A 26308-nucleotide genomic window follows, 5' to 3' on the forward strand; every position below is an offset into this window, starting at 1 on the left:
TTCCCATTTGGAAGCGATGATTATAGCAAGATTTAACTCGAACAATTTATTCTGATCCTGCTCAGCGGAGGAGATGCAATGGGATCTCTCTCCTCTCTTTCTCATCAATATTTAGGGCAGCGGATGGAAGGAAAAGCATAATACTTAGGGCTCCATCAAAGAAAAAAAGACCTCGGTATCATTGTTGGTCGATAGACGACCCAACAACAATCTAGTAATTCAATGATACATACCATATTGTTAATACATGTCTTATATTTTATTAGGACACACCTAAAATTGAGGTTATATATACAGTTTATACATTGTTACTTTTCTAATATATAGTACATGTCCAACTAATATTTCTTGGTATGATGATAAATATCTAATATTCATAGATACATATTTATTTGTTGATGCATACCTTATACTTTATTTATACACACCTCAAATCAAGGTAATACATAGTCATACATATATGAGCCTCCTTAATACCTTAGCTGTTGGTTTGAGTACTTTATCTACTTTCTTAGTGTATGTGGCGATGAGCTCAATCTACTTCTCATGGTATCATCTTTGATAAGATAAGAATGTCGATGTTGGGGTGGGGCCATCAATAGTAAGATAATTAAGATCTTGAGTTTGAGTAGATTTGAGGTCACGAGGTTCGATTGGAAGAGAAGAAGGGTGATGAAGAAGAGAGGTGTTGATGAAGAGTTAAACTAATGAGTTATGACTAGACGTACGGTAAATTTTATTATCATCGGATGTATGCTGACATATGAAAGATGAGAAAGAAGTTGAAGAGAGAGAGAGAGAGAGAGAGAGAGAGAGGAAAGAAAAGAGATTAATAGACTTTTCTCTATATATTTATTCATTAAATAAGTTTTCTAACATTTTAAGAGGAGTTCGACATGAATTTTGTACCGCAGTCTCATATCATCATGGATTGTTGTCACATCATCCATCTTGGAGATGGATAGCTCTCATTCATTTCTAGAATATAACAAAATACTATTAACGCCATACACGATACATTGAGGTGCAAACATTATGCCGCAAAGCAACTTATATCTTATATCATTCTAGAGATTTTGTTTGGGTTAACCACGTCCCGGTCTCATCTTCTATGTATTTTTTTTTTCTCTGACTTTATAAGCTGCATCCATATTCGTTGTGTGTGAGGCGCCGATATACCCAAAAAAAAAGAAAAAAAACATCTTATATCTTTTGAGAGTTGTGAGGTGGGAATGGTGGTGGTATGCTCTAATAACATCACTAGGGACTCGTTTGGTTCGCGGTTTGGTTTTGTATGCTCTCGTGGCATCTTGTATCTTTCTATCACCCTTCCGCATCCAACCAGTCTAATAGCCATTTAATGAAAATAGATAAATAAATCAATAGTCCAATCGCAAGGCGAATGCTTACTTCAAACCATGCGTTTCCGTGATCAAACCACCTGTCCTAGTTGGCGGACTTCGAAAAATTCGTCCACGGCCAGGTAATAATTATGCACATTTCCAGGGCCTCCACGGCTATTTATTGCGTTCTCCTTTAGCTCGAAACTGCAATGGCTTCTCCCTCCTCTGTGCCCAGATGGATTCCAAACCCAAGTCCAACAAGGCCTCTCCGCCCTCGGGTCGCCGAGGAAGACGACATAGAGATGCATGGCTTGAGGACCGGCGTCGATGCTCCGGGAGGCATCGAGAGCTTGCCGGAGGTGGATGTGTTTAAGACGTCGTTCAAAGAGAAGGTACCAAGCTGGGGCATGGTTGGCCATGAAGGCCTCGAGAGCAACCACACAAATCCTGGTGTCTTCCTCACCTGGGAAGATCTCTGTGTCTCGGCATCCGATGGCAATGGCGGGCGTGTCCCAATCCTTCGTGGGCTTAATGGTTATGCAAGGCCTGGTGAGGTCTTGGCCATCATGGGACCATCTGGTTGTGGCAAGTCTACACTTCTTGACACGCTTGCAGGTAACATAAATATGAAGCCTCGTTATCTCTGTATATTTATCGCATGAAGTTTTCGCTGTGTTCTGATATTATGTTAAAAATTTATGGATATGCAGGAAGATTAGGATCAAACGTAGGCCAAAGGGGAGAAATCTTAATAAACGGCCAAAAGCAGAAACTTGCATTCGGGACATCGGTATGAAAGCGTTTTCGTCAATTCTGTTCTTTTTTTCTCTTCTTCCTTTCTTTGGTTTACTAAATCTCGTTAGTAAATCTTCCCTCAGGCTTATGTGACGCAAGACGATGTACTAATGACGACGCTCACAGTCAGAGAGGCTGTGTACTTCTCGGCACAGCTCCAGCTGCCGGAATCCATGTCGAGGGCCGAGAAGAGAGAGAGGGCGGAGGAGACTACCCGAGAGATGGGCTTGGGAGGTGCCATGGATACAAGGATAGGGGGATGGGCTTCCAAGGGCATCAGTGGTGGCCAAAAGAGGAGGGTCAGCATCTGCTTGGAGATTCTGACCAGGCCTAAGCTCCTCTTCCTCGATGAGCCGACCAGCGGGCTCGACAGCGCTGCGTCGTACCACGTCATGAACAGGATAGCCAGGCTAGCCCGCCGGGAGGGGATGACCGTCGTCGCCGCCATCCACCAGCCGAGCAGCGAAGTTTTTGAGCTCTTTCATGGCCTTTGCCTTCTGGCTTACGGCAAGACGGTTTACTTTGGCCTAGCTTCAACGACAAGCGAGGTAGGTGTCCGAGTCATGCCATGAATCTTGATTCTTGACCTTCCAAACCGGCTCAACAAGGAAAGAAAAATGAGGTTACGTGAGAGAAATGGCCACCCTGTTCTCTTTCAGGTGGAAAATGACAACCTTTTTCAAAGTCACGGAGCGCGTTGCATGTTTTTTATTTTTCCATGGCGGGTGGACTAATGGGTCATCTTTTATTATAAGCAGGTTATACTATTAGGCTGCTGCTTTTTTTCCTTGTGAACTTCAAAAAATACCTTGTGCCTTTCACAATATCAAATGACCTTTATCCAACGTTAACCAACAACTACTAGAGTCTAGTCACGTTAGTATTCATATATCCGTAAACTAGAAACAAAATAACGCAAGTAGCCCATGATTCGATGAATCACAGCATGGTAGCAACAAGAATTAAAGGCTGTTATCTGTTGCCCAAGGTGACAATCCAAGAGGGGGGGTGAATTGGTTTCTTCTCAATTTTGGTGTTTTAAAAGCTTTCTTAATTAAGTGCGGTGGTTGCTTTCTTAGATTATTTGAATGAGTTAAACTAGAACAAAGATGGAAGATAATGCAAGAATAAATGTAAACACAAGCACAACACAAACACAACAATATATAGTGGTTCGGTGCTCTCCTTAGCACCTACGTCCACTCCCCAAGCGACCCCTTGGGAATTCACTATAATCTCGCGGATTACAGTTGGATTGTTTTCCGGACTCACAATCCAAAAACCTTTGTTGGTTTTACGGGCTCACCAACGAACCTATACACTTTGGTTTTCCGGGTTCACCAAAAACCTTTGTTGGTTTTGCGGGCTCACCAACGAACCTTTACACTTTGGTTTTCCGGGTTCACCAAAAACCTTTGTTGGTTTTACGGGTTCACCAACGAACCTTTACAAATAGTTCGACAAACAAAAAGAAAGATTCAAACTCCTAAATGAGCAAATGAAACAATATTAACTAAAGAAGAGTTAGAAAGTATTTATCGCTTTGAAGTGGCTTTGCTCTTCTTTGTCAAGGATGCTTCACTCTTCAAGGGAGGATGGAGCTCTTGATGACTCTTTGAATCTGCTCAACCCCTTTCTTTGATTCTTGAATGAAGCACTTGAATGAAGAAGATTAGGGCACTTTTGTTTTCTTGTGTACTCTTTGATATCTCTTTCAAAAGTTATTCTATCTGATGAATAGTGCCCCTTTAAATAGCTTTCCACATCTTTTGAACAAGCCCCAATGGTTAGATTTGAAAAACTAGCCGTTACTGACCTTGGGAAGGCCAAAAAGTACATCTGCAGAACTAGCCGTTATGCTTCAGTCCGTGTTTGGGTCGGCTCAACCTGTCCTTGGGTCGACCCAACTTTCACTTGGGTCGACTCAAACATTCCTTGGGTCGACCCTCTCAGAAAACACAAAAACTTGAAATTTCAGCCTTCCTTCCCATGGGTCGACCCAACCATTCTTTGGGTCGACTCAAAGTTCACTTGGGTCGACTCAACTTCTTCTTGGGTCGACCCTCTCAGTAATTCCAGAGAACCATTTTCTGTCTGCCTTTCTGTCTTGCCTTTGGGTCGACCCTCTCAGGGTTTGGGTCGACTCAAGCTTGGGTCGACTCAACCACTGTTTGGGTCGACCCTCTCAGTAAATCCAGAGAACATATTTCTTTCATGTTTTGAGGTTCTTGAAGTTTGGGTCGACTCATGCTTACCTTGGGTCGACCCAACTCACTGTTCATCTGTGCCAATTTTGCAGAAGTGTGCCAAATGACTTCTTGATGTGCCGGGGTCGACCCAATCATCCTTTGGGTCGACTCAATCTACACTTTGCTGCATCTCAAGGTTAGATTCATTCAAATGAACAAAGACATGTATCTATATCAATTCATACAAATATACTGAGAGTAATGAACTTATAAATGAAGTATCAATTTAACTTATAATATACTCTAGATAATTGCTTGTTAATCATCAAAATAACACTATCATCCTCAATCTCCCCCTTTTTGATGATTACAAAATAAAGAGTATAAGCCTATTGATACTTGTCTTTAAAAACAGTTTATAAAAGGGTTTAAATTGCTGAATTTCAACTTTTCATATATAAGAGTGAAATCTCCCCCTATATTATTTAAATGTTGCCAATTTGACTCTTTGAATTGCTCCCCCCTTTCATTTATAATTTATTAGCAATGAAACTTCAAAAATTTGAGATATAATATGAGTTTCAGGTTATGTATCGGGGTGCGAGAGGTGCGTGCCAAATTCTGAATTTATATGTGCCAAATTCTGAAATTTGATAGAAAATTTTTGATTTAATCAATTTCATTGTTACAAATTGCTCCCCCTTAGATGTATAAGCTTTCTTATATGATTTTTAATTTGTTTGTCCAATTATTTCTCTTTTCTTGCATAAATTCTTATTTCTTTTTCTCTACTTCTCCTTTCTTTAACTTTCTTTACTTTTGCTCTTATTATTCTTTCTTTACTTACTCTAAAGATATCTTTACTTCTCCCCTTTTTGTTGCTTTATCTAATCTACACAAAATCTTTACTTCTCACCTAAGATCTTTACTTCTCCTCAAATAAATACTCTTTCTTTACTTCCTAAAATAAATAAATACTCTTTCTTTACTTCTCCTCCTTTTTGTTATCATCAAAAAGATACATGGGAAAGATGCAATAAACAACAAACTTCAAACTTCATTGATCAAAATAGGAATATTTTCATACATTCATGTCCAAAAACAAAAAACAGATACAATGTTCCTTAATTAAGATTTAAAGATACATGATAAAAGCAAGATACATATGAGAACTAGATATCTAGCCTAGGCTCTAAACATAGATGCTAAGATCAACCTAGGGAGACTCTAACGGCTGGAATCTAGTCCTCATCCTCCTAGTGTACGTGGCGAGGGGAGGCCGAGCCTGGTGAGACTGTGTCTGGCGTGGAGCACGACGAGCTGGATGACTCTGTGCCAAAATCTCTGACTCAGCAGCCTGTGGCACAGATGGTCCATGGGTCTCTCTCTCTCCGGAGTGCTCCAATCTGCTGCCTCAGATCACTGATCTCAGCAGACATGACGTCTAATCGGGCGTCCAATCGGCTCGTCAGTCCGTCAGTGATAGTCCTCGCCTGAGCTGACATGAGCTCAGTCATCCTGCTCCAGAACTCATCCGTATTTGTCGGAGGAACGGATGACGATGGTCCAGCCTCTGAGGGTGCAGTAGGATGATCCATATGCTCCTCATCCTCATCCTCTGGTGCATCTCCCTCTGGTGCCTCACCCTGAATGCCTGCTCCAGTGTGAATCCACTGCCCGTTCACTTTCTCATATCCCATGCGTATAAGTGTCCGTGCAGTGTATGTATCAGTATGATGTAGACTCTTGGATGCCTCCTCCTCGAGAGCTAAATCGTGCTGTCTAAAAATCAAGGTGAGTATCATACCATAAGGTAGTGATACCCTGTTGCTGCACATCACCTTCCTCATCTGTCTCAGTATCATGGCCGGAAGATTTAGGGGAATCCCCTGAATCATACACTCCATCACTGCTAGATCTCGCTCTGTGATGAGATCGAATCTCCCAGTCTTTGGAAATAAAATCCTATTTATCATATTGAGCAGTAATCTCATTTCAGCGGAAAGAGAACTAGCTATTACCTTCGTAGAAAAGTTGAAGTTCTCATTTTCCATGATCAACTGTAGAGCTCTCATTTTGTTTTCTGGCTTTTCCGGAGTGGCTCCTATGCAGGGTAGATGAAGTAGCTCACTCAAGCTCTCCTCGGAAACTCGAATTCGAACCCCTCGAACTTCCGAAACAAGCCCTCCCATACCAGTTTTGAGGAAGGCATAGAACTCCTGAACCAATCCGGGGTAGATCACCACATCTAGGGAGCAAAGATACTCCCAACCTTGCCTTTGGATCCATTCCCACAACCGAAACCCTTCTTGATTGAAGAACTCGGAATGGATCCTTCTCCCCGTAGTAACCGGCCTCCCCGCAAATCTTGCAAGTATCACTGAGGGGGAAGGAGGAGGAGGGGCCTCCGCACGTGCCTCACATCGTGGAGACACCGTAGATGGCTCGGTAGGTTGCCTTTCCTCCCGTTGGATCCGTGTGACTCTTCCGGATCTCTTGGCTACGGCTCGTTTGGGTCCCATTTCTCCAAGATCTTAAGGAAATCTACTGTTTGGAGGAGTTTAGTGGAGATTGGAGAGTGGGGACTAGGTTTTTCGGAAGAAGACAAAGGGCAAACAGTGTCCTAGAAATGCTCTCGGGTCCCCTTTTAATAGTGGGGTCCCGACGTTGGGTCGACTCAAGATTTTTCTTGGGTCGACTCAACGTTGGGTCGACCCTATTCTGGGTTGGGTCGACCCAAGTGCAGACTTTTTCTTTTCTCTTCCTTTTTGCTTCTAAAAAGTTTTCCTTGCTTCCAATCCTTATAAACTCTTTATGGGACAATGATACATGAGTAAGGAATCTATAGATAACAAATTTGACTCATGTTTCATGGGATTTTTGAAGTTAGAGGAATGTATCATGAGACTACTAGCTCCCTTTTATATTTCTTCAATAAAAAGGATCACATATGCCTAATTTCCTCCTTAGCATGCAGAATCTATCTTCACTCAATGGTTTTGTAAATATGTCGGCTAATTGTTTTTCAGTGCATATATGCTCAATGCATACATTTCCATTTTGCACATGATCCCTAATAAAGTGATACCTTATTTCTATGTGTTTGGCTTTAGAATGCTGAACTGGATTTTTAGTAAGATTGATGGCACTAGTATTATCACATCTAATAGGAATATTGTCTACCTTAACTCCATAGTCCTCTAGTTGTTGTTTAAGCCATAATACTTGAGCACAACAACTGCCAGCAGCTATATATTCAGCTTCAGCTGTGGAAAGTGCCACTGAATTCTGCTTTTTACTAAACCATGATACTAAGTTATTTCCTAAGAATTGACATGTGCCACTTGTGCTCTTTCTATCTAATTTGCATCCGGCAAAATCAGCATCTGAATATGCAAGCAAATCTAGACAGGAGTCTCTCGAGTACCATAATCCTATATTGGTAGTTCCTTTTAAATATCTAAGGATTCTCTTAACAGCACTTAAGTGTGACTCCTTAGGATCGGATTGGTATCTAGCACATATTCCTACACTAAATACAATGTCGGGTCTACTAGCAGTAAGATAGAGCAAGGATCCAAATAGTCCTCTATAGAGCTTAATATCAACACTCTTCCCTTTTTCATCTTTATCTAGCTTACTAGTAGGATTCATTGGAGTGCCAATTCCCTTATGATTTTCATTCCCAAACTTCTTCAGTATTTCCTTTGTATACTTAGTTTGATGAATGAAAATACCTTCTTTGGTTTGTTTGATTTGTAATCCTAGAAAGAAGCTTAGTTCTCCCATCAAACTCATTTCAAATTCTCCATGCATTAAATCAGCAAATTCTTTGCACAGAGTATCATTAGTGGCACCAAAGATTATGTCATCTACATATATTTGTACCACTAATAGATTTTTGTCCTTTCTTTTGAGAAATAAAGTTTTATCTACATTTCCTCTACAAAAATCGTTATTAAGCAGAAATTTGTTTAGTCGATCATACCAAGCCCTAGGTGCTTGCTTTAATCCATATAATGCCTTATGTAATTTAAACACATGATTTGGCAATTCATAATTTTCAAATCCTGGAGGTTGTTCTACATATACCTCCTCCTCAATAATACCATTTAACAATGCACTCTTCACATCCATTTGATATAATTTGAAATCCATGAAACATGCAAATGCTAGAAGTAATCTAATAGCCTCTAATCTAGCTACAGGAGCAAATGTCTCATCAAAATCTATTCCTTCTTCTTGATTGTATCCCTTAGCTACAAGTCTAGCCTTATTTCTTATAACTAATCCATTTTCATCTAATTTATTTCTAAATACCCATTTTGTTCCAATTACTGAATTATGCTTTGGTCTTTCAGTTAATGTCCATACATTACTTCTTTTGAATTGATTTAATTCTTCTTGCATGGCATTTATCCAGTTAGTATCTTTTTCAGCCTCTTCATAAGTCTTAGGTTCTAATTGTGAAACGAAAGCAAGATAATCATTTAAATTTCTAAGAGATGATCGAGTTCTTACCCCTTGAGATGGATCACCAATGATTAAGTCTTTAGGATGTCCATGTGCATACCTCCATTCTTTTGGCACGTCTTGGGGTTGTGGTGGCACGCAATCATCTCCCTTATCTTGATTTGGCACGTCATCAATTTTCAACTTTTCAAAGTCGATAATTCCTGTATCATCATCAACAGTATTTTCTTTCCTAGCAGACTCACTATCAGACTCATCAAATATAATATTGACTGACTCTTCCACCACTAAGGTTCTTTTATTGAATACTCTGTATGCCCTGCTAGATGTGGAGTATCCTAAGAAGATACCTTCATCTGACTTGGCATCAAATTTGCTTAGATCCTTCTTGCCATTGTTTAAGATGAAACATCTACATCCAAATACTTTAAAATATTTTGCAGTAGGTTTCTTATTTTTCCAAAGTTCATAAGGGATTTTCTTGGTTATTGGTCGTATTAAAACTCGATTTAGAATATGGCAAGCAGTGTTTATAGCTTCAGCCCAAAAGTACTTTGGAATATTTGACTCACACAATATTGTGCGTGCCATTTCTGCCAATGTCCTATTTTTCCTTTCAACAACCCCATTTTGTTGAAGCGTTCTAGGTGCTGAAAATTGATGTGATATTCCATTTTTAGTGCAAAATTCTTCAAAGTGTTGATTTTCAAATTCCGTACCATGACCACTTCGAATTGCTACTAAGGTGAGTTTCTTTTCATTTATGATATTATTATATAGTTTCAAAAATTCTGAAAATGCTTCATTCTTATGTGCCAAAAATGAAACCTATGTATACCTTGAAAAATCATCAACAATGACTAGTCCATACTTCTTCCCTCCTAAACTTGTAGTTCTAGTAGGTCCAAATAAATCCATATGTATGAGTTCAAATGGTCTAGTTGTTGATACTACATTCTTCGATTTGAAAGATGATCTAGTTTGTTTTCCCAATGAACATGGTCCACATATTTTGTCCTTTTCAGAGATCAGTTTTGGCACATCTTTTATTAATTCCTTCTTAACTAGTTTTGATATTAATTCCATACTAGCATGTCCTAATCTTCGATGCCAAAGCCAACTAGTTTCATTTTTCTTTTCTTCATTAGTAATTAAGCATAAACCATTTTTCTTGCCTAACTCATGAAGATCTACTAAGTAAATATTTCTTTGCCTTTGTCCTACAAGTACAATGCTATTATCTTTAGGATTAGTGATTATGCATACAGATGCTTCAAATGTAACTTTAAACCCTTTATCACAAAATTGACTTATGCTAAGAAGGTTATGTTTCAAATCCTTAACTAATAAGACATTTTCTACAAAAATAGATGGAGCAATGAAAATTTTACCCTTTCTAATGATATGTCCTTTACCATTGTCTCCATAGGTTACTACTCCACCCTTCTTTGATTCCAAGGTGACAAATTGATCTTCGTCACCGGTCATGTGTCTTGAACAGCCGCTATCTAGATACCATCGTTTTTCCACTTTATCAGCTGCAAGACACACCTGCAATCAAGATCAAGAAGAAACTTTAGGTACCCAAACTAAGTTGGATCCTTTAGGGTTAGTACTCCATGTTCCTTTTGGAATCCAAACTTTCTTGAATTTAATCTTTTGATTATAACTTAACTTGTTTTGACTGGACTTTCTAAAGTTACATTCATATGCTCTATGTCCTAACTTATTGCAGCAATAGCAAGTAATATTTTCACTTTTAACTTTTACAAAAATGTTCTTTAAGAATTTTTGTTTCCTATTCGTTCTATATCCTAAACCGGCCTTATCATATACAGCTTTTTAGCTATCAAGAATCATATTTAATTTGGTAGAACTAAGAGTAAATTTATCTACCAAGGATTTATATTTTTCAGCATCTTCTTTTAACTTAATATTTTCAGCAATTAGATTCTTGGTTTCATTTGTAAGTTTCCTACTTAATGTTTCATAGTTATGAGACAATTTTAACTTATCTTTAATGAGAGATTGATTTTCTTCTTTTAGAGCTTTATTTTTATTAATTACTTTCTTATGTTCTTCCATGAGTTCTAAGAATGCATCATGTAATTCATCAACAGTAAAATCACAGTCAAGTTCAGAATCTACCTCATCGTCATTGGCCATATGACACATTTGGGCCGTCTCTTGATGATCTTCCTCCTCCGAACTTGATTCCTCACTTTCACTCCATTTAGCCATGAAATTCTTCTTTTTCAACTTTCTTGCCATCCACTTCAAATCTGGGCAATCTATCTTATAATGCCCGGGTTTGTTACACTCATAGCAAATGAGAATTTCTTTTTCCTTTTCTTTGTCCTTACCCTTTTCTTTGCTTGAGTTACCTTTAAGGAAGGGTTTTTTTTTATGGAATCTATTCTTACCTCTCATGAATTTTCTGAATTTTCTCCCAAGCACAGCCATCCCTTCTTCATCAATTTCTTCATCATCATCTGAATCTTCCGATTCAGTTAGTTGTTTAGGGGTGGTAGTCTTTAGGGCAATGGGCTTTCTTCTCTTGACCTCATCTTCTGAATTTTGTCTCATTGTCAACTCATGGGTCATGAGTGATCCTAGAAGCTCCTCTAACTGCAGTGTGTTGAGGTCCTTTGCTTCCTGAATAGCGGTTACCTTGGCCTCCCAATTCCTTGGTAGAGACCTGAGAATTTTTCGCACCAAATCAGAGTTAGAATAAGACTTTCCTAAACTCTTAAGCCCATTTATAATGTCAGTAAAACGAGTAAACATATCAGTTATGGACTCGGTAGGTTCCATTTTAAACAATTCATACTTGTGTACTAATATGTTTATCTTTGATTCCTTAACTTGATTGGTCCCTTCATGTGTGACCTCAAGTCTGTCCCAAATTTCTTTGGCAGTAGTGCAAGTAGATATTCTATTAAATTCATTAACATCTAATGAGCAGTAAAGCATATTTATAGCTTTTACATTTAACTGTGCTAGTCTTCTATCACTTTCATTCTAATCCATTTCTGGTTTGGGTATGATAGTGCCCTCTATGTTAAGTATGGGTGTTTGAGATCCTCTAGTGATGATTTGCTACAGTTCATAGTCTGAAGCTTGAATGAATATCCTCATTCTAGCTTTCCAATAAGTGTAGTTTGTGCCATTAAATAGAGGTGGTCTATTTGTGGATTGCCCCTCACTCATAGAGCATCCCACTTGGGTTGTCATGATCTTTAACTCTTGATTGTTAGATCAATGAGCACTATTAGAGCACCTCGCTCTGATACCACTTGTTGCCCAAGGTGACAATCCAAGAGGGGGGGTGAATTGGTTTCTTCTCAATTTTGGTGTTTTAAAAGCTTTCTTAATTAAGTGCGGTGGTTGCTTTCTTAGATTATTTGAATGAGTTAAACTAGAACAAAGATGGAAGATAATGCAAGAATAAATGTAAACACAAGCACAACACAAACACAACAATATATAGTGGTTCGGTGCTCTCCTTAGCACCTACGTCCACTCCCCAAGCGACCCCTTGGGAATTCACTATAATCTCGCGGATTACAGTTGGATTGTTTTCCGGACTCACAATCCAAAAACCTTTGTTGGTTTTATGGGCTCACCAACGAACCTATACACTTTGGTTTTCCGGGTTCACCAAAAACCTTTGTTGGTTTTGCGGGCTCACCAACGAACCTTTACACTTTGGTTTTCCGGGTTCACCAAAAACCTTTGTTGGTTTTACGGGTTCACCAACGAACCTTTACAAATAGTTCGACAAACAAAAAGAAAGATTCAAACTCCTAAATGAGCAAATGAAACAATATTAACTAAAGAAGAGTTAGAAAGTATTTATCGCTTTGAAGTGGCTTTGCTCTTCTTTGTCAAGGATGCTTCACTCTTCAAGGGAGGATGGAGCTCTTGATGACTCTTTGAATCTGCTCAACCCCTTTCTTTGATTCTTGAATGAAGCACTTGAATGAAGAAGATTAGGGCACTTTTGTTTTCTTGTGTACTCTTTGATATCTCTTTCAAAAGTTATTCTATCTGATGAATAGTGCCCCTTTAAATAGCTTTCCACATCTTTTGAACAAGCCCCAATGGTTAGATTTGAAAAACTAGCCGTTACTGACCTTGGGAAGGCCAAAAAGTACATCTGCAGAACTAGCCGTTATGCTTCAGTCCGTGTTTGGGTCGGCTCAACCTGTCCTTGGGTCGACCCAACTTTCACTTGGGTCGACTCAAACATTCCTTGGGTCGACCCTCTCAGAAAACACAAAAACTTGAAATTTCAGCCTTCCTTCCCATGGGTCGACCCAACCATTCTTTGGGTCGACTCAAAGTTCACTTGGGTCGACGCAACTTCTTCTTGGGTCGACCCTCTCAGTAATTTCAGAGAATCATTTTCTGTCTGCCTTTCTGTCTTGCCTTTGGGTCGACCCTCTCAGGGTTTGGGTCGACTCAAGCTTGGGTCGACTCAACCACTGTTTGGGTCGACCCTCTCAGTAAATCCAGAGAACATATTTCTTTCATGTTTTGAGGTTCTTGAAGTTTGGGTCGACTCATGCTTACCTTGGGTCGACCCAACTCACTGTTCATCTGTGCCAATTATGCAGAAGTGTGCCAAATGACTTCTTGATGTGCCGGGGTCGACCCAATCATCCTTTGGGTCGACTCAATCTACACTTTGCTGCATCTCAAGGTTAGATTCATTCAAATGAACAAAGACATGTATCTATATCAATTCATATAAATATACTGAGAGTAATGAACTTATAAATGAAGTATCAATTTAACTTATAATATACTCTAGATAATTGCTTGTTAATCATCAAAATAACACTATCATCCTCATTATCCCTTTTCTATACCAGTCTATGGCAACATAGAGCTGTGTACAATATAAAACAAAGCATATAATCTTTCATAAGTATATACTTACCTACCAATTACATGTGACAAAATATATATATATATATATATAAAACAAATAGATAGATAGATAGATAGATGAAGCATGTATATATATATGTATGTATGTACATATGTTTGGGTTTCTGCATATACACATATATTCATATGCAAGTATGTAACATGGATACAGGATATTCTCCTTATCAGGAATTAACATGTCATATGTTTGACTTGCTTGTATATGATCCCAATATATATAACATGGTTTGCTTCACCATTATATATTTCATATACCACATAAAGAATTACGTATATGGCGTTGATTAGGCTTTGCTTGAGCATAAGAAAAACAGCATGATAATCAAGCACATACTTTGTACAGGTTTTTCGTAAAATTAAAGAGAACATAGAAGTTTGTGAGTAGCTATTATAACAATGGCATGGAATCAATTGTGATATATTTTCTCATGTAAATGTCAAAGTTAGACTACAATAAAGAGAGAAATTTTGTTTTTAGGTAAACTAGCATATAGGTATGAGTGGTACGCATTTAGTAACAAAAAATAAATAATATTAAAAAAATAAAAGAATTAAATTTAAAATGGAATGAAGTTAGATCGTAAAAGGTTGTCAGAGGGAGATAGAGATAGGGAAGAAATAATTTTGTTGTAAATAAGTTAGGATAGAAAAAAAAAATGAATTTGGAGCATTACATGATGGAATGATTAATGTTAATGAATCATAAACCATACCTTGACTCGCTAAATCCATCTTGAATTGAACTCTGAGATGCGTGTAATCTGATCTGCAGCCGTGATCAAACGAGATTTGCTTTGATTTGGACAGAGATTAGTGAAAGATCTTCTGGAGAGAGAGCTCCTAATGCATGTTTTAGAGAAGGGGTCTAACAGGCTATTTATAGCCCTCTCCAGGGACCAAACGCCGTGGTTAGTTACACCCGTGAAGAGTCACCCCCCATCAAGGCAACCTTTCACTACCGTGCAATTACCTCAATGCCCTTGTGATTATCAAGATTTACAAGTGACACTTGTCAAGATGTGGGTTCTAATTAAACGGGATCAGAATTTAATTAAACGGGATCCAACATTCTTCCACTTGGACCATATTGACGTCATTTGTCAATATGGGCCACAACTTGAGGGGATCCCAACATTCTCCCACTTGGACCATATTGACAAGTGAAATATCCTTAGCACTTGAATTTTATAATCTTTATACGCGTGTTCTTTCTATTCTGATATCAATTTGGGCAAACTTTATGTTTGACTACTTTGAGAATAATAATACGAACCATGGCGGAAATAACACCTATTTTATTGACGTATAACCTTTCATAATCACTATATTACTAAACCATCATAACCAAACCCTTATGAATGAACTTCTCATGAAATCCATTCTTTGGTCACAATTTTTGCTACCATAGTATGCATAAACCATATGAATTCATTAAAGCAGAAAATACAATAAATGTGATTTACAACCATCTGCAATGTGCGCAATAATACATCAATTAATTTATACAGAAAAGGCCCATTTGACCTACATGCTCCTTATGCAATTCCGGGGCTATTGCTTTGGTCAAAGGATCTGCCAACATAAGCACAGTATTGATGTATTGAAGTGAAATTTTATGGTTATCACATTTTTCCTTTATAACAAGATATTTCACCTCCATGTGCTTATTTTCATTAGATATCTTATTATTCTTTATTGAGAAAACTGCTACTAAATTATCACAATATAACTTTATGGATCTTGAAATAGTGTCCACGATCTGTAGGCCCGTGATAAAGTTTCTCAACCAAATAGCCTGTGTAACTGCATCATAGCATGCTAATAACTCAGCCTCCATTGTTGAAGCAACTGTCATCTTTTGCTTCGAACTTTTTCACGAGACTGCAACACCAGCTAGTAGAAAAATATAACCTGATGTTGATTTTCTACTATCTGGACATCCCGCAAAGTCAGAGTCTGAGTATCCAATGATCTCCAAGAGATCGGATTTGTTGTATGTGAGCATATGATCTTGAGTTCCTTGAAGATATCTCAATACTTTCTTTGCAGCTCTCTAATGTTCCATTCCTGGATTAGCTTGAAATCTCTCCAGTAATCCCACAACATATGCTATATCAGGTCTGGTACAGACTTGAGCATACACTAAAGTCCCAATTAGTGAAGCATATGGAAATGCTTTCATATGCTCCCTTTCAATTTCATTCCTCAGAGATTGTGATTGGCTAAACTTTTCGCCTTTAGTAATAGGCACTGGGCTTGGTTTGAAATTTTTCATACAAAATCTCTCCAACATTTTCTTAATGTAGGCTTTTTGAGATAGATAAACTTTTTGTTTAGATCTATCTCTATGAACCTCAATACCGATGACATATGAGGCTTCATCCATATCCTTCATATCAAAATTACTGGAGAGAAATTGCTTAGTCTCTCTAAGCAATGCCAAATTACTACTAGCAAGCAAAATGTCATCTACATATAGAATTAGAAAAATAAATCGACTCCCACTGATCTTAGGATAAATACATCTATCAACAATGTTTTCTACAAAGCTAAATGTAGAAATGACGTTATTGAACTTAAGATACCACTGTCGAGATGATTGCTTGAGTCTATATATAGACTTATTTAGCTTGCAAACTTTTTGACTCTGACCTTCTGAAACAAAACCTTCAGGTTGTTTCATGTAAACTTCTTCCTCTAAATCTCCATTAAGAAATGCAGTTCTCGCATCCATTTGGTGCAGCTCTAAGTCAAAATGAGCTACCAAAGCCATAATTATCCTTAAAGAGTCCTTCTTTGAAACTGGAGAGAAGGTCTCATGATAATCAAGACCCTCCTTTTGAGTAAATCCTTTGGCAACAAGTCTAGCCTTATGTCGCTTCACCTTGCCCTTGGAGTCTCTTTTGGTTTTAAAAACCCATTTGCAGCGTACTGCAGTAGCCCAGGAGGTAGTTCAACTAGATTCCAAACATTGTTTTTAGCCATAGAATCTATTTCATCTTTCATAGCATCTAGCCATTTGGAGAAATTTACTGAATTTATGGCTTGTGAGAAATTTATTGGATCATCTATATTCTCTATGTCATAATCGCTTTTTTGAAGGTATACTATATAATCTGGTGGAATTGGAGATCTCCTTACCCTTGATGACCTTCTTAAAGTTGCTTCTTGATCCACTGGTTCTATAGGTGGAGAAGCAATATTTCAGTGATAATTGGCACAGATTTAAGTGGAACATTAATAGTAGACTCATCCTCCTCTAAATCATTATTAATGATAGGTGGAGGAATCACTGGCTGCTTATTTGAATCTCGCACACCATACGGAGTTTGCTTTTCCTCAAAATTAATTTTTTGAGGTTTTATACTCCCATTGATTTGGTCATTTTCAAGAAATCTAGCATTTCTTGTCTCCACAATCCTCAAAGTATGATTAGGACAATAAAATCTGTATCCCTTGGACTTTTCAGGATAACCAATAAAATAACAACTAGTGGTTCTAAAGTCCAACTTTTTCTCTTATGGGTTGTACACCCTTGCCTCAGCTTGACACCCTCAAATGTGTAGATGTCTTAAACTAGATTTCCTACCTGTCCAAACTTCATAGGGTGTTTTTGGGACAGCTTTAGTAGGAACCCTATTTAGAATATACGCAGCAGTTTTTAAGACATCACCCCACAGAGAAATTAGGAGAGTTGAGTAACTAATCATACTTCTTACCATCTCCATTAATGTTCGGTTTCTTCTTTCCGCAACTTCATTTTGATTAGGAGTACCATGCATAGTGTATTGTGCAACTATACCTTGCTCTTGAAGAAATCGAGCAAATGGACCTAAATGTTGTCAATTTCAGTATACCTACCGTAGTATTCACCACCTCTACCTGATCTCACAACTTTAATCTTTTTATCAAGTTGTAACTCTATATCTGTTTTGAAAAGCTTAAAAGCATTTAATTCCTTAGCCTTGTCATACAACAAGTAGAGATATCCATAGCGTGAGTAATCATCAATAAAGGTGTTAAAATATTTATGACCAGTAAAACATGGGGTCGAAAAAGGCCCACATATATCTGTATGTATGAGATCCAATAAATTTGTCCTTCTTATGGCACCTTTCTTAAACTTGTTAGTCTGCTTTTTCTTGATGCAGTCTAAACAAGTTTCAAAATCACCATAGTCAAGAGTTGGTAAAATTTCATCATTTACTAATCTCTTGATTCTTTTTATGGAGATATGACCTAATCTTCGGTGCCATAACATAGAGGAATTTTCGTTCATCATGCTACATTTTAATCCATAATGTTCTTTATTTTGCAGGGATAAAAGGCATAGCTCAAAGGATGTATCAAGGTCTAATTTGAATAAACCATCCCCTAACAAGCAATTACTAACAATAATATTATTCAAGAAAAGGTTTACAAATGACCATCCAAATGAACCGGTATATCCAAAGGAAGTAAGTTTAGAAACAGATATCAAGTTTCTTGAAAATCCAGGTACATAGAAGGTATTTTCTAGATACAAAATATGGCCAGTATTTAAGGTCAATTTGAACGTTCCAACAGCTTTCACATGTGAACGCATCTTATTTTCCATTATGATGCTTCGTTCACTTTCCGTTGGAATTCTTTTGTTCAACAATCCCTGCAAAGTTTTACATATATGGATAGTAGCACCAGAGTCAATCCACCATGTGTTATGAGGTACATCAATAAAATTTGATTCATAACACACTAAGAAAAGAGAAGTACCTTTCTTTTCGAGCCATTTCTTGTACTTGGTGCAGTCCTTTTTCAAATGTCCCTGTTTCCTACAGAAAAAGCACTTTATTTGCTTTTTGTCAGTCATTTTAGCTGACATTTTCATTTTCTTCTTCTTGACAGGAATATGATGACTGGTACCGCCGACCTCTTTATGTTCTTTTTCCTTATGAGAGGTGAGATAAACACGCTCTTGCCTCTCTTGTCTTATTCTCTGCTCCTCATCAACACAATGGCTAGAAGTTGATTCATAGTCCATTTTTTCTGTATGTGTGTTGTATGAGATCTTAAATGGTGCATACTCCATAAGCAGAGAATTAAGAACAAAGTGTACAAGAAAAGTCTCAGACATGTCTACTTCCAATGATTTTAATTGGGCAGCGATGTCACGTAATTCCATAATGTGCTCGCGTATGCCATCACTATCATTATACTTTAAGGAAGCAAACCTTGATATTAAGGTGCTGGCTAGGACTTTCTTTGAACTCACAAATTGCTCTTCTACTGCTATTAAAAATTCTTTTGCAGTTTTGCAATCAGGAATTGAGCCCCTTATCTTTCTAGAGATATGATTTTATATGAGTAAAAGACTTAAGCGGTTTGATCGCTCCCACCTCTCATACAACTTTTTCTCCTCTGGCGTAGTTTCCTCCGTGGGGACGGGTGGCATATCCTCACGAAGTGCCAAATCAATATTCATGCATCCTAAAATAAATGTCAGTCTTTCTTTCCATTCCGATAAATTTGAACCATTAAGTATTGGAATGCATGATGTGAATTGTGAAAAAACTGTCGGAAACAAAGCTGCAAAACATAAGCTTACTATCAATATACATGCTATAAGTACGCTAAAATCTTATCTAAATCACTAACCCATATTAGCAATTTAGTGAGTAAATCAAAATTAACTTTACATGATTTACCCCTTTACGACAAAACTAATGCATTAAGTATGATATTTAATGAACTTTATATATCTAGTTGGAAAAATCCAAAAAATAACAGCCAGATCAGCTTCAGATCAGTGGTGGAGAACTAGGCTTACTTAAGTACCAGCCTTTCTTAGGCATGTATGCCTTTTTGATAAGCTTTTCTTAGACACCATTATTCAATGGATAAAATTTTACTAGATATTGTTTAATATTAATGAAGAATTCAAGGCCTTTGGGCAACAAGATTTCATCATAAATATCATACTAATAACATTATTTCATCCCATCATTAACTTTGTATAATGACTTCCCTTTGGGGCCGGTTCATTATATATGATGCAACTATTCAATTTCATGAGATGGTGATAAAAAACTCTTTATTAATTAAATTAAATTAAAGCATTCTAAAATTTATGGGATGCTTTGGCTTGTCACCACAAATATGTAAAAAATTTAATCATTTTTATGTCTTTTCCTACATAAGATGCTTTGGCTCGTCTCATGCATACATCACCCTTTTATCATGAAAATATGAATAATATAAACAATCATGTATCATCATAAGAAAGCATATAAATTGATCATTTATGCAATAAATTTATTACATAGAATAATACATAATTGTCAAAGTACTGTTCTGTAATGAAACTTTAGCAAAGGGACCACATAATATATTTTAGGACCCTTTTGATAATTCAACTTTCAGCTGGGGACCATATATGAATTTCTTATGCCCCTTTTTCAGAATAACATATTGTCAGGGGTTTAACTGCAAAATGCACAGTTTAGTCAAAAGAATTCGGATTTCGGGTTGCGGGCCGAGACCCAATAACTCGAAACCTATTAATCCCTTCACCTTTTTTTTATTATTATTAACCGGATTCGGGTTGCGGGTTTAGAAAATCCGAAATCCATTTCTATTCATCTTCTTCCCAAGCGAAAGGAGGAGAAGGGGGCCAAAACCAGTGGCCCCTTCTCTCCTAAACAATGGCGGCGCAACCGCCGCAGCCGGCTGTAGGCACGGCCGCAGGCCGCGGGGGCAGCCGCAGGGCGGGGCTGGAGGCCGGGGTCGGTCGCGGGGTTCGGCCGCAGGGTGCGGCCGCAGCCCACGGTCGCAGGCCATAGGGTCGTCGGCTGCAGGCCTTGCTGCAGCACCGTTAGCAGCGGCCGGGGCCGCTTAGCGGCGGGCTGCAGGCCACGGCGGCCGAGTCCTCCTTTCCCCTTCCACCTGCTTCAGCCATGGTGGCCACGGCGGTTTGCAGCCGCGGCCGGCTCGCCAGGGCGGGTCGCAGCGGCAGCCGGGGAGGCGGCGGCCATGGCGGCCGTGGGCGGCGGCAGCCGTGGTTGCCTCCTCTCCCTTCTTCTGTTCTTAAACAGGGGTGGAAGGAGGTGTGGAAAGGGTGAAGGGTTTTAGTCCCATATTGCCCAGACAAAGATATTTCATTGCTCTAAGTAATATGGGCAAAAACTTTCATCCCGAAAGAGGCTTTTAGTCCCACATCGGGAAGCCAAAAATCTTTTCGATGTTTAAATAACATCGGGTTCTCCAGCAGATTAAATTAACAGATCAAATAGGTATGATTTACTTTAGACTCGATCCGCTCTTATACCATTGATGGAATGATTAATGTTAATGAATCTGATACCATTGATGGAATGATTAATGTTAATGAATCATAAACCATATTTTGACTCGCTAAATCCATCTTGAATTGAACTTTGAGATGCGTGTAATCTGATCTGCAGCCGCGATCAAACGAGATTTGCTTTGATTTGGACAGAGATTAGCTGGAGAGAGAGCTCCTAATGCGTGCTTTAGAGAAAGGGTCTAACTGGCTATTTATAGCCATCTCCAGGGATCAAACGCTGTGGTTAGTTACACCCGTGAAGAGTCACCCCCCATTAAGGCAACCTTTCACTGTCGTGCAATTACCTCAATACCCTCCTGATTATCAGGATTTACAAGTGACACTTTTCAAGATGTGGGTTCTAATTAAACGGGATCAGGGTTTAATTAAACGGGATCCAACATTACAAAGATACCATCAGAAATGAGATTTAGATAAAATAAATTATTATTCGCATTTTTATTTCCAAAACTATCAATACTCATGATTGTTAGATAATAAAATTTTGTTCGTGAAACCAATACTATTACTTGCATGGACAAATTTGACAGAACCAAAGTACTCCTAATGATCTTTTTAATATAGTATAGATTGAAATTCGAGTGACTTCATCATTTTTGTTGCACTCTCTTTTCTTCAGTTCTTTGCTTTGAATGGCTTCCCCTGTCCACCTCATCGAAATCCTTCAGATCATTACCTTAGGACAATCAACAAAGACTTTGAGAAGGTATGCAGCATCACTTCCAACAGCTTTTTACTTGCTAATCATCCATAGTTGAAGCCCTAGTAAAATTTCGACGATGTTTCTATGATTCCTTCCAACAGGATATCGAAGAAGGCCCTGAAGTCCAGCAAATAACCACTGCTGAAGTAATTGAGACCCTTGTGAAATCTTATAAGTCCTCCACTATTTCACAACAAGTAGCTCAACAAATTGCAGAGATACGTGGAAGGGTAATCACGATCTTGGATTAGTACTTGTCCGTTCGTTCGTGATGTTATTCAAAGAACATCACTTAGCGCAATCCCTTATATATAGTTTTATCTCATGTTCTAATTTTACTTGTATTACCTTTTCTGGAAAGGGAGGAGCTCTGGTGAAGAAAGGAAGTCAAGCTAGCTTCTTAACTCAGTCCCTGGTCCTCACTAGAAGGTCCTTTATGAACATGTATAGAGATTTGGGCTACTACTGGTTGCGATTTGCCATTTATATTGCGCTCTGCCTCTGTGGAGGCACCATATACCATGATGTCGGCCATACTTATGGTTCAATTCAGGTGTGTTGGTGTATTCCCTTATGAACTCAAAGGCCATTTTAATGCTTTTTTATACGTATCATCATGTAATGCTGGTTTTGAAATTTTCAGGCCAGAGGTTCTATGCTCATGTTCATAGCTGCATTCCTGACTTTCATGGCAATAGGGGGATTTCCATCTTTTGTGGAGGACATGAAGGTTAGTCATTTTCTCTCGAGATATAGTTATGCATCTGAATTGTTAACGATCCATAGGTACTTGCAAACTAAAAGACTCTATAGGCATGTTTCTTACAGAATTGGGCTTAAATTTTTACAAGATTTGTGGACTGGACCATTCATTTAAGCATGGCCCGTATCAACCAAATCCCATCTAGCCCATATCCAATGGGAAGAAGAAAAAAAATCTCTATAAGTTTTTGTTTTTCCTTCATGTAAGCTAAAGGCTAGGATTTGGACTAGATTTTGATAGGCTCTCAAAAAATTCAAGCTAGATAGGCCAACAGCTCTGATTCCAACAAGATTTTCAGTCCAATCTTGTACGAATATCAAAACTGGCCCTATAAGTTTCGCCAAGCACATATTGCATGTCAAAAGTTCTGATCAATTAGCCTTCTTTTATGGACACTTGCAACACATGCTTTCGTTAATAGTCATATAGCATCATGATAAAAGAACTAGATTAGCCATAAATACCAATCATTGGTGCAGATTACCTTATGGTCTGATTCTTTATTATTACAGTATCATTTGGGTCCAAGCGCATGCCTAACAAGAAACAAGAGTTTTTTTTTGTTAACTTTACTGATACCAATCATTGGTGCAGATTGCCTTACGGCCTGATTCTTTATTATTACAGTATCATTTGGGTCCAAGCGCATGCCTAACAAGAGACGAGTTTTTTTTTGTCAACTTTAGTGCTAAACTTTTGTTCTTTTTATCTAATTGGAGCAATATCATTTAGGTCCAGGTGCATGCCTAACAAGAGACAAGAGTTTTTTCTTAATTTTGGTACTAAACTTTTCTTTCTTTTGTTTTTGTAATCTTAGCAACAATTATAGATTATTACTGCTGCTTTTACTATTATTTACTTTCGCATTATCATAACATCACATGGATCTTTAGGTCCTTTCAAGCGAAAAAATATAATCTTTTGATCACTTTGATGCTGCATGAAAACTCTCTTTTTATTAAAAGGTCAGCTATAAATACAAATCACCAGTGTTAAGTTTATTAAGATTTGTTTCACTGTTAATGGCCATTTCATTCTCTAGGTCTTTGGACGAGAAAGACTGAATGGGCATTATGGCGTCACCGCATTCGTGATCGCCAACACTCTTTCTGCCATTCCGTACCTGGCTCTCATCTCCGTTGCACCAGGGGCCATGGCCTACTACCTTGTTGGCCTTCAGAGGAGAATAGATCACTTTGCCTACTTCGCTCTGGTGCTCTTCATGTGCATGATGCTGGTGGAGGGCTTGATGATGATCGTTGCAAGCATCGTCCCGGACTTCCTGATGGGCATCATAACCGGGGCTGGAATCCAGGGAGTGATGATACTGAACGGTGGCTTCTTCCGGTTGCCCGACGACCTCCCCAAGCCTGTGTGGAGGTATCCAATGTACTACATCGCCTTCCATAAGTATGCCAACCAAGGCTTCTACAAGAACGAGTTCTTGGGTCTGACTTTCCCCAACAACCAAGCAGGGGGGCCTCCCACCATTACTGGCGAAGAGATTCTGAGGGGCTTCTGGCAAGTTGAAATGGGCTACTCCAAGTGGATTGATCTTGCTGTGTTATTCGGTATGGTTATTCTATATAGGGTCTTGTTCTTGGTAATTGTAAAGATAACAGAGAAGGTTAAGCCCATGATGAAAGCCCTACTTGTTATGGAGCAGCTGTCGTCTGGGTACTCAGAGTGAGTACCATGCACTAAAATGGTCTAGTTGTGGTCTTCTGTAGTATACTTGATTTAACCTCCTTCATACCTCATGAGAGGGAAAGTATATTTCAGTCGATGGATAGGTATATTTCTTTTCATAGGGAAATCCCACATCAAAAATATTTGCTCTGTAGTAAATTAAGGCTTTTCGTATGAATGTACTCATATACAAGAACGGGCATGCAGTTTTTATGTATGGTTTCATATGCAAGAATGCCGCTTGCTCCATGTAAGGATAACTCACAGGCAATAATCAGGGAAGCAATAACTCAAATCTGAAAATTTGTAACTCTTGACTGCACTGAAACAATCAGAACCAAATGCATGATCTGTAAATCCCATTGTTCTTCATCAGCAAGTATGATCTTTATTAATCTAACGAAAATTCAGGACAAATTTGAAAGAATTGAAGTAGAAGAAATAAAATATACGGTCAAGCATTCTCATCTCTGACTTAGAGAATGCACCATTAACTAGAGGTGTCCCATTGACTGATGCTCTAACAATTGTTCTCTCTCTCTCTCTCTCTCTCTCTCTCTCTCTCTCTCTCTCTCTCTCTCTGGTAGAGACTGGGTTAGATAGCATTGATGTACCAGTGCTGACAAGATTAAGCAACGCTTTGGGTCCATGTTTTGATTTGATTCTTTAGCTGATAACCTGTGTCTCTGTTTTCTTTTTTTTTCTTTTTTTCTTTTTTTTTTCCGTCGTCGTCGTCTAGACTCCTTGTAGTCTTGAAAAATTCTGGAGGTTGATCCCTAGTGATCTGAGCTTGAATTGAAACTACAAAAGGCAGGTCCCCTGCCTGGAACTGACCTCTAAGGTGCCATAGCAAGCTCCTCTGATCGACTCAAAACTGGTCATCAGTTTCAACAATCTACACATAAGAAAACCATGGGACGCTGACTAGTATTTACCTCTGAATTAGTTAAAATGATGAAATTTTGACCCAAGCTGACATGTATATCAATCTAATGGTATAAGTTTTCAGGTGAACTTGGATTTTGATGGCTATATTACACAATTTTGAGTCATCAAACTTGGACTCAAAACGTATATACCAACACTTTTCCCTTGCATATTTATCTTATATAGGACTAGATGTCAAATGTCTCCTCCTCAAGCCCAGGTGCGAATCCGTTCAAGTCCCGCTCAAGTATAATTCACTGCTCTCCAAATAAACATTGCAAAAAATAAGTTGAGAAGAACCAAAAAATATCTTTTAGCTAAGGACATCACTTGGTGAGGAGTCTACGGTTATGTTTGGAATTGGGATAAAGAGCGTTTATCCCCACTTTATCCCCTATAAGTTGCCAAACATCAGATTCTTGTGTCAGAATAAGCTATACCCAATAATTTGTTCAACACCCCGATATCCCAATTAAACAGGATTTATACCTTAGAGACTAAAATACAATAACATAATATAATATAATATTATGTAGACAATGCAGTATAGTATAGTATAATTTTGTTAGTATAATATTGTTATAATATTAAGAGATCAGCTACACTACACTCGAGTCAGGGCCGGCTCGGGCCTTAGGCGACTGAGGCGGTCGCCTAAGGCCCCCGACCCATGGAAGGCCCCCGACCCATGGAACCACAGCATAGTTTTTTTTTTTTTTTTTTTTTTTTAAGCCGGGATGGAAGTCTGGAACTCCTTGACACCCACCCATGACCCAGCGGACCGTAGCCTTCTGCGGCTCTGCCTTTCCCTTTCCCATCCGTCTCCGGTCTCCGATGGGCGATGGCTAGAGTGACACTGTGACAGTCGTAGCTGGGCGCTGGGCAGTGGGCGAGGCGACGGCTACCAGAGCACCAGTACCGGGCTGCAACGGGTTACGGGTATTTCCTCCCTCCTTCGGACCTTCTCTCCCCCCTTCTCAGTTCTCCCAAATCCCAATCCCCCGTTCTCCAGTTTTCGGCAGACTCGCACGCTCGCAGTCGCAGCACCGCTCCATCTGTCCTCGTCGACTCCGACGACTCGTCGTCCTCGGCTCCGACCTCCGGCCTCTGGGCTCCGGGCCTCCGGCC

General features: G+C 38.8%; 1 protein-coding gene across 1 annotated transcript; it reads left to right on the forward strand.

Annotated features, from left to right (window-relative positions):
- The first annotated feature begins 1515 nt into the window (after positions 1–1515).
- Positions 1516–24449, forward strand: LOC103721895 (ABC transporter G family member 1-like). The gene is made up of 8 exons (XM_088701406.2): positions 1516–1958; positions 2054–2133; positions 2222–2686; positions 21718–21804; positions 21903–22031; positions 22163–22354; positions 22445–22531; positions 23607–24449. The coding sequence occupies exons 1-8, from the start codon at positions 1553–1555 to the stop codon at positions 24252–24254; spliced, it is 2094 nt and encodes a 697-aa protein (XP_088557532.2). The 5' UTR covers positions 1516–1552; the 3' UTR covers positions 24255–24449.
- The last annotated feature ends 1859 nt before the right edge of the window (positions 24450–26308 follow it).

This window comes from Phoenix dactylifera, chromosome 7 (assembly GCF_051530095.1).
Source record: "Phoenix dactylifera cultivar Ajwa chromosome 7, Ajwa_hap1_PhDact_Kaust_v1.1, whole genome shotgun sequence".
NCBI classification, from domain to species: domain Eukaryota; kingdom Viridiplantae; phylum Streptophyta; class Magnoliopsida; order Arecales; family Arecaceae; genus Phoenix; species Phoenix dactylifera.

What these genes read in the sequence shown, in the direction of transcription:
- LOC103721895 (XM_088701406.2), top strand. Translation starts at nt 1,553, where the DNA reads ATGGCTTCTCCCTCCTCTGTGCCCAGATGGATTCCAAACCCAAGTCCA. An exon ending in TCAACAAAGACTTTGAGAAG is followed by an intron (nt 21,805 to 21,902) that starts GTATGCAGCATC and finishes TCCTTCCAACAG; the next exon opens with GATATCGAAGAAGGCCCTGA. An exon ending in CTTTTGTGGAGGACATGAAG is followed by an intron (nt 22,532 to 23,606) that starts GTTAGTCATTTT and finishes TTCATTCTCTAG; the next exon opens with GTCTTTGGACGAGAAAGACT.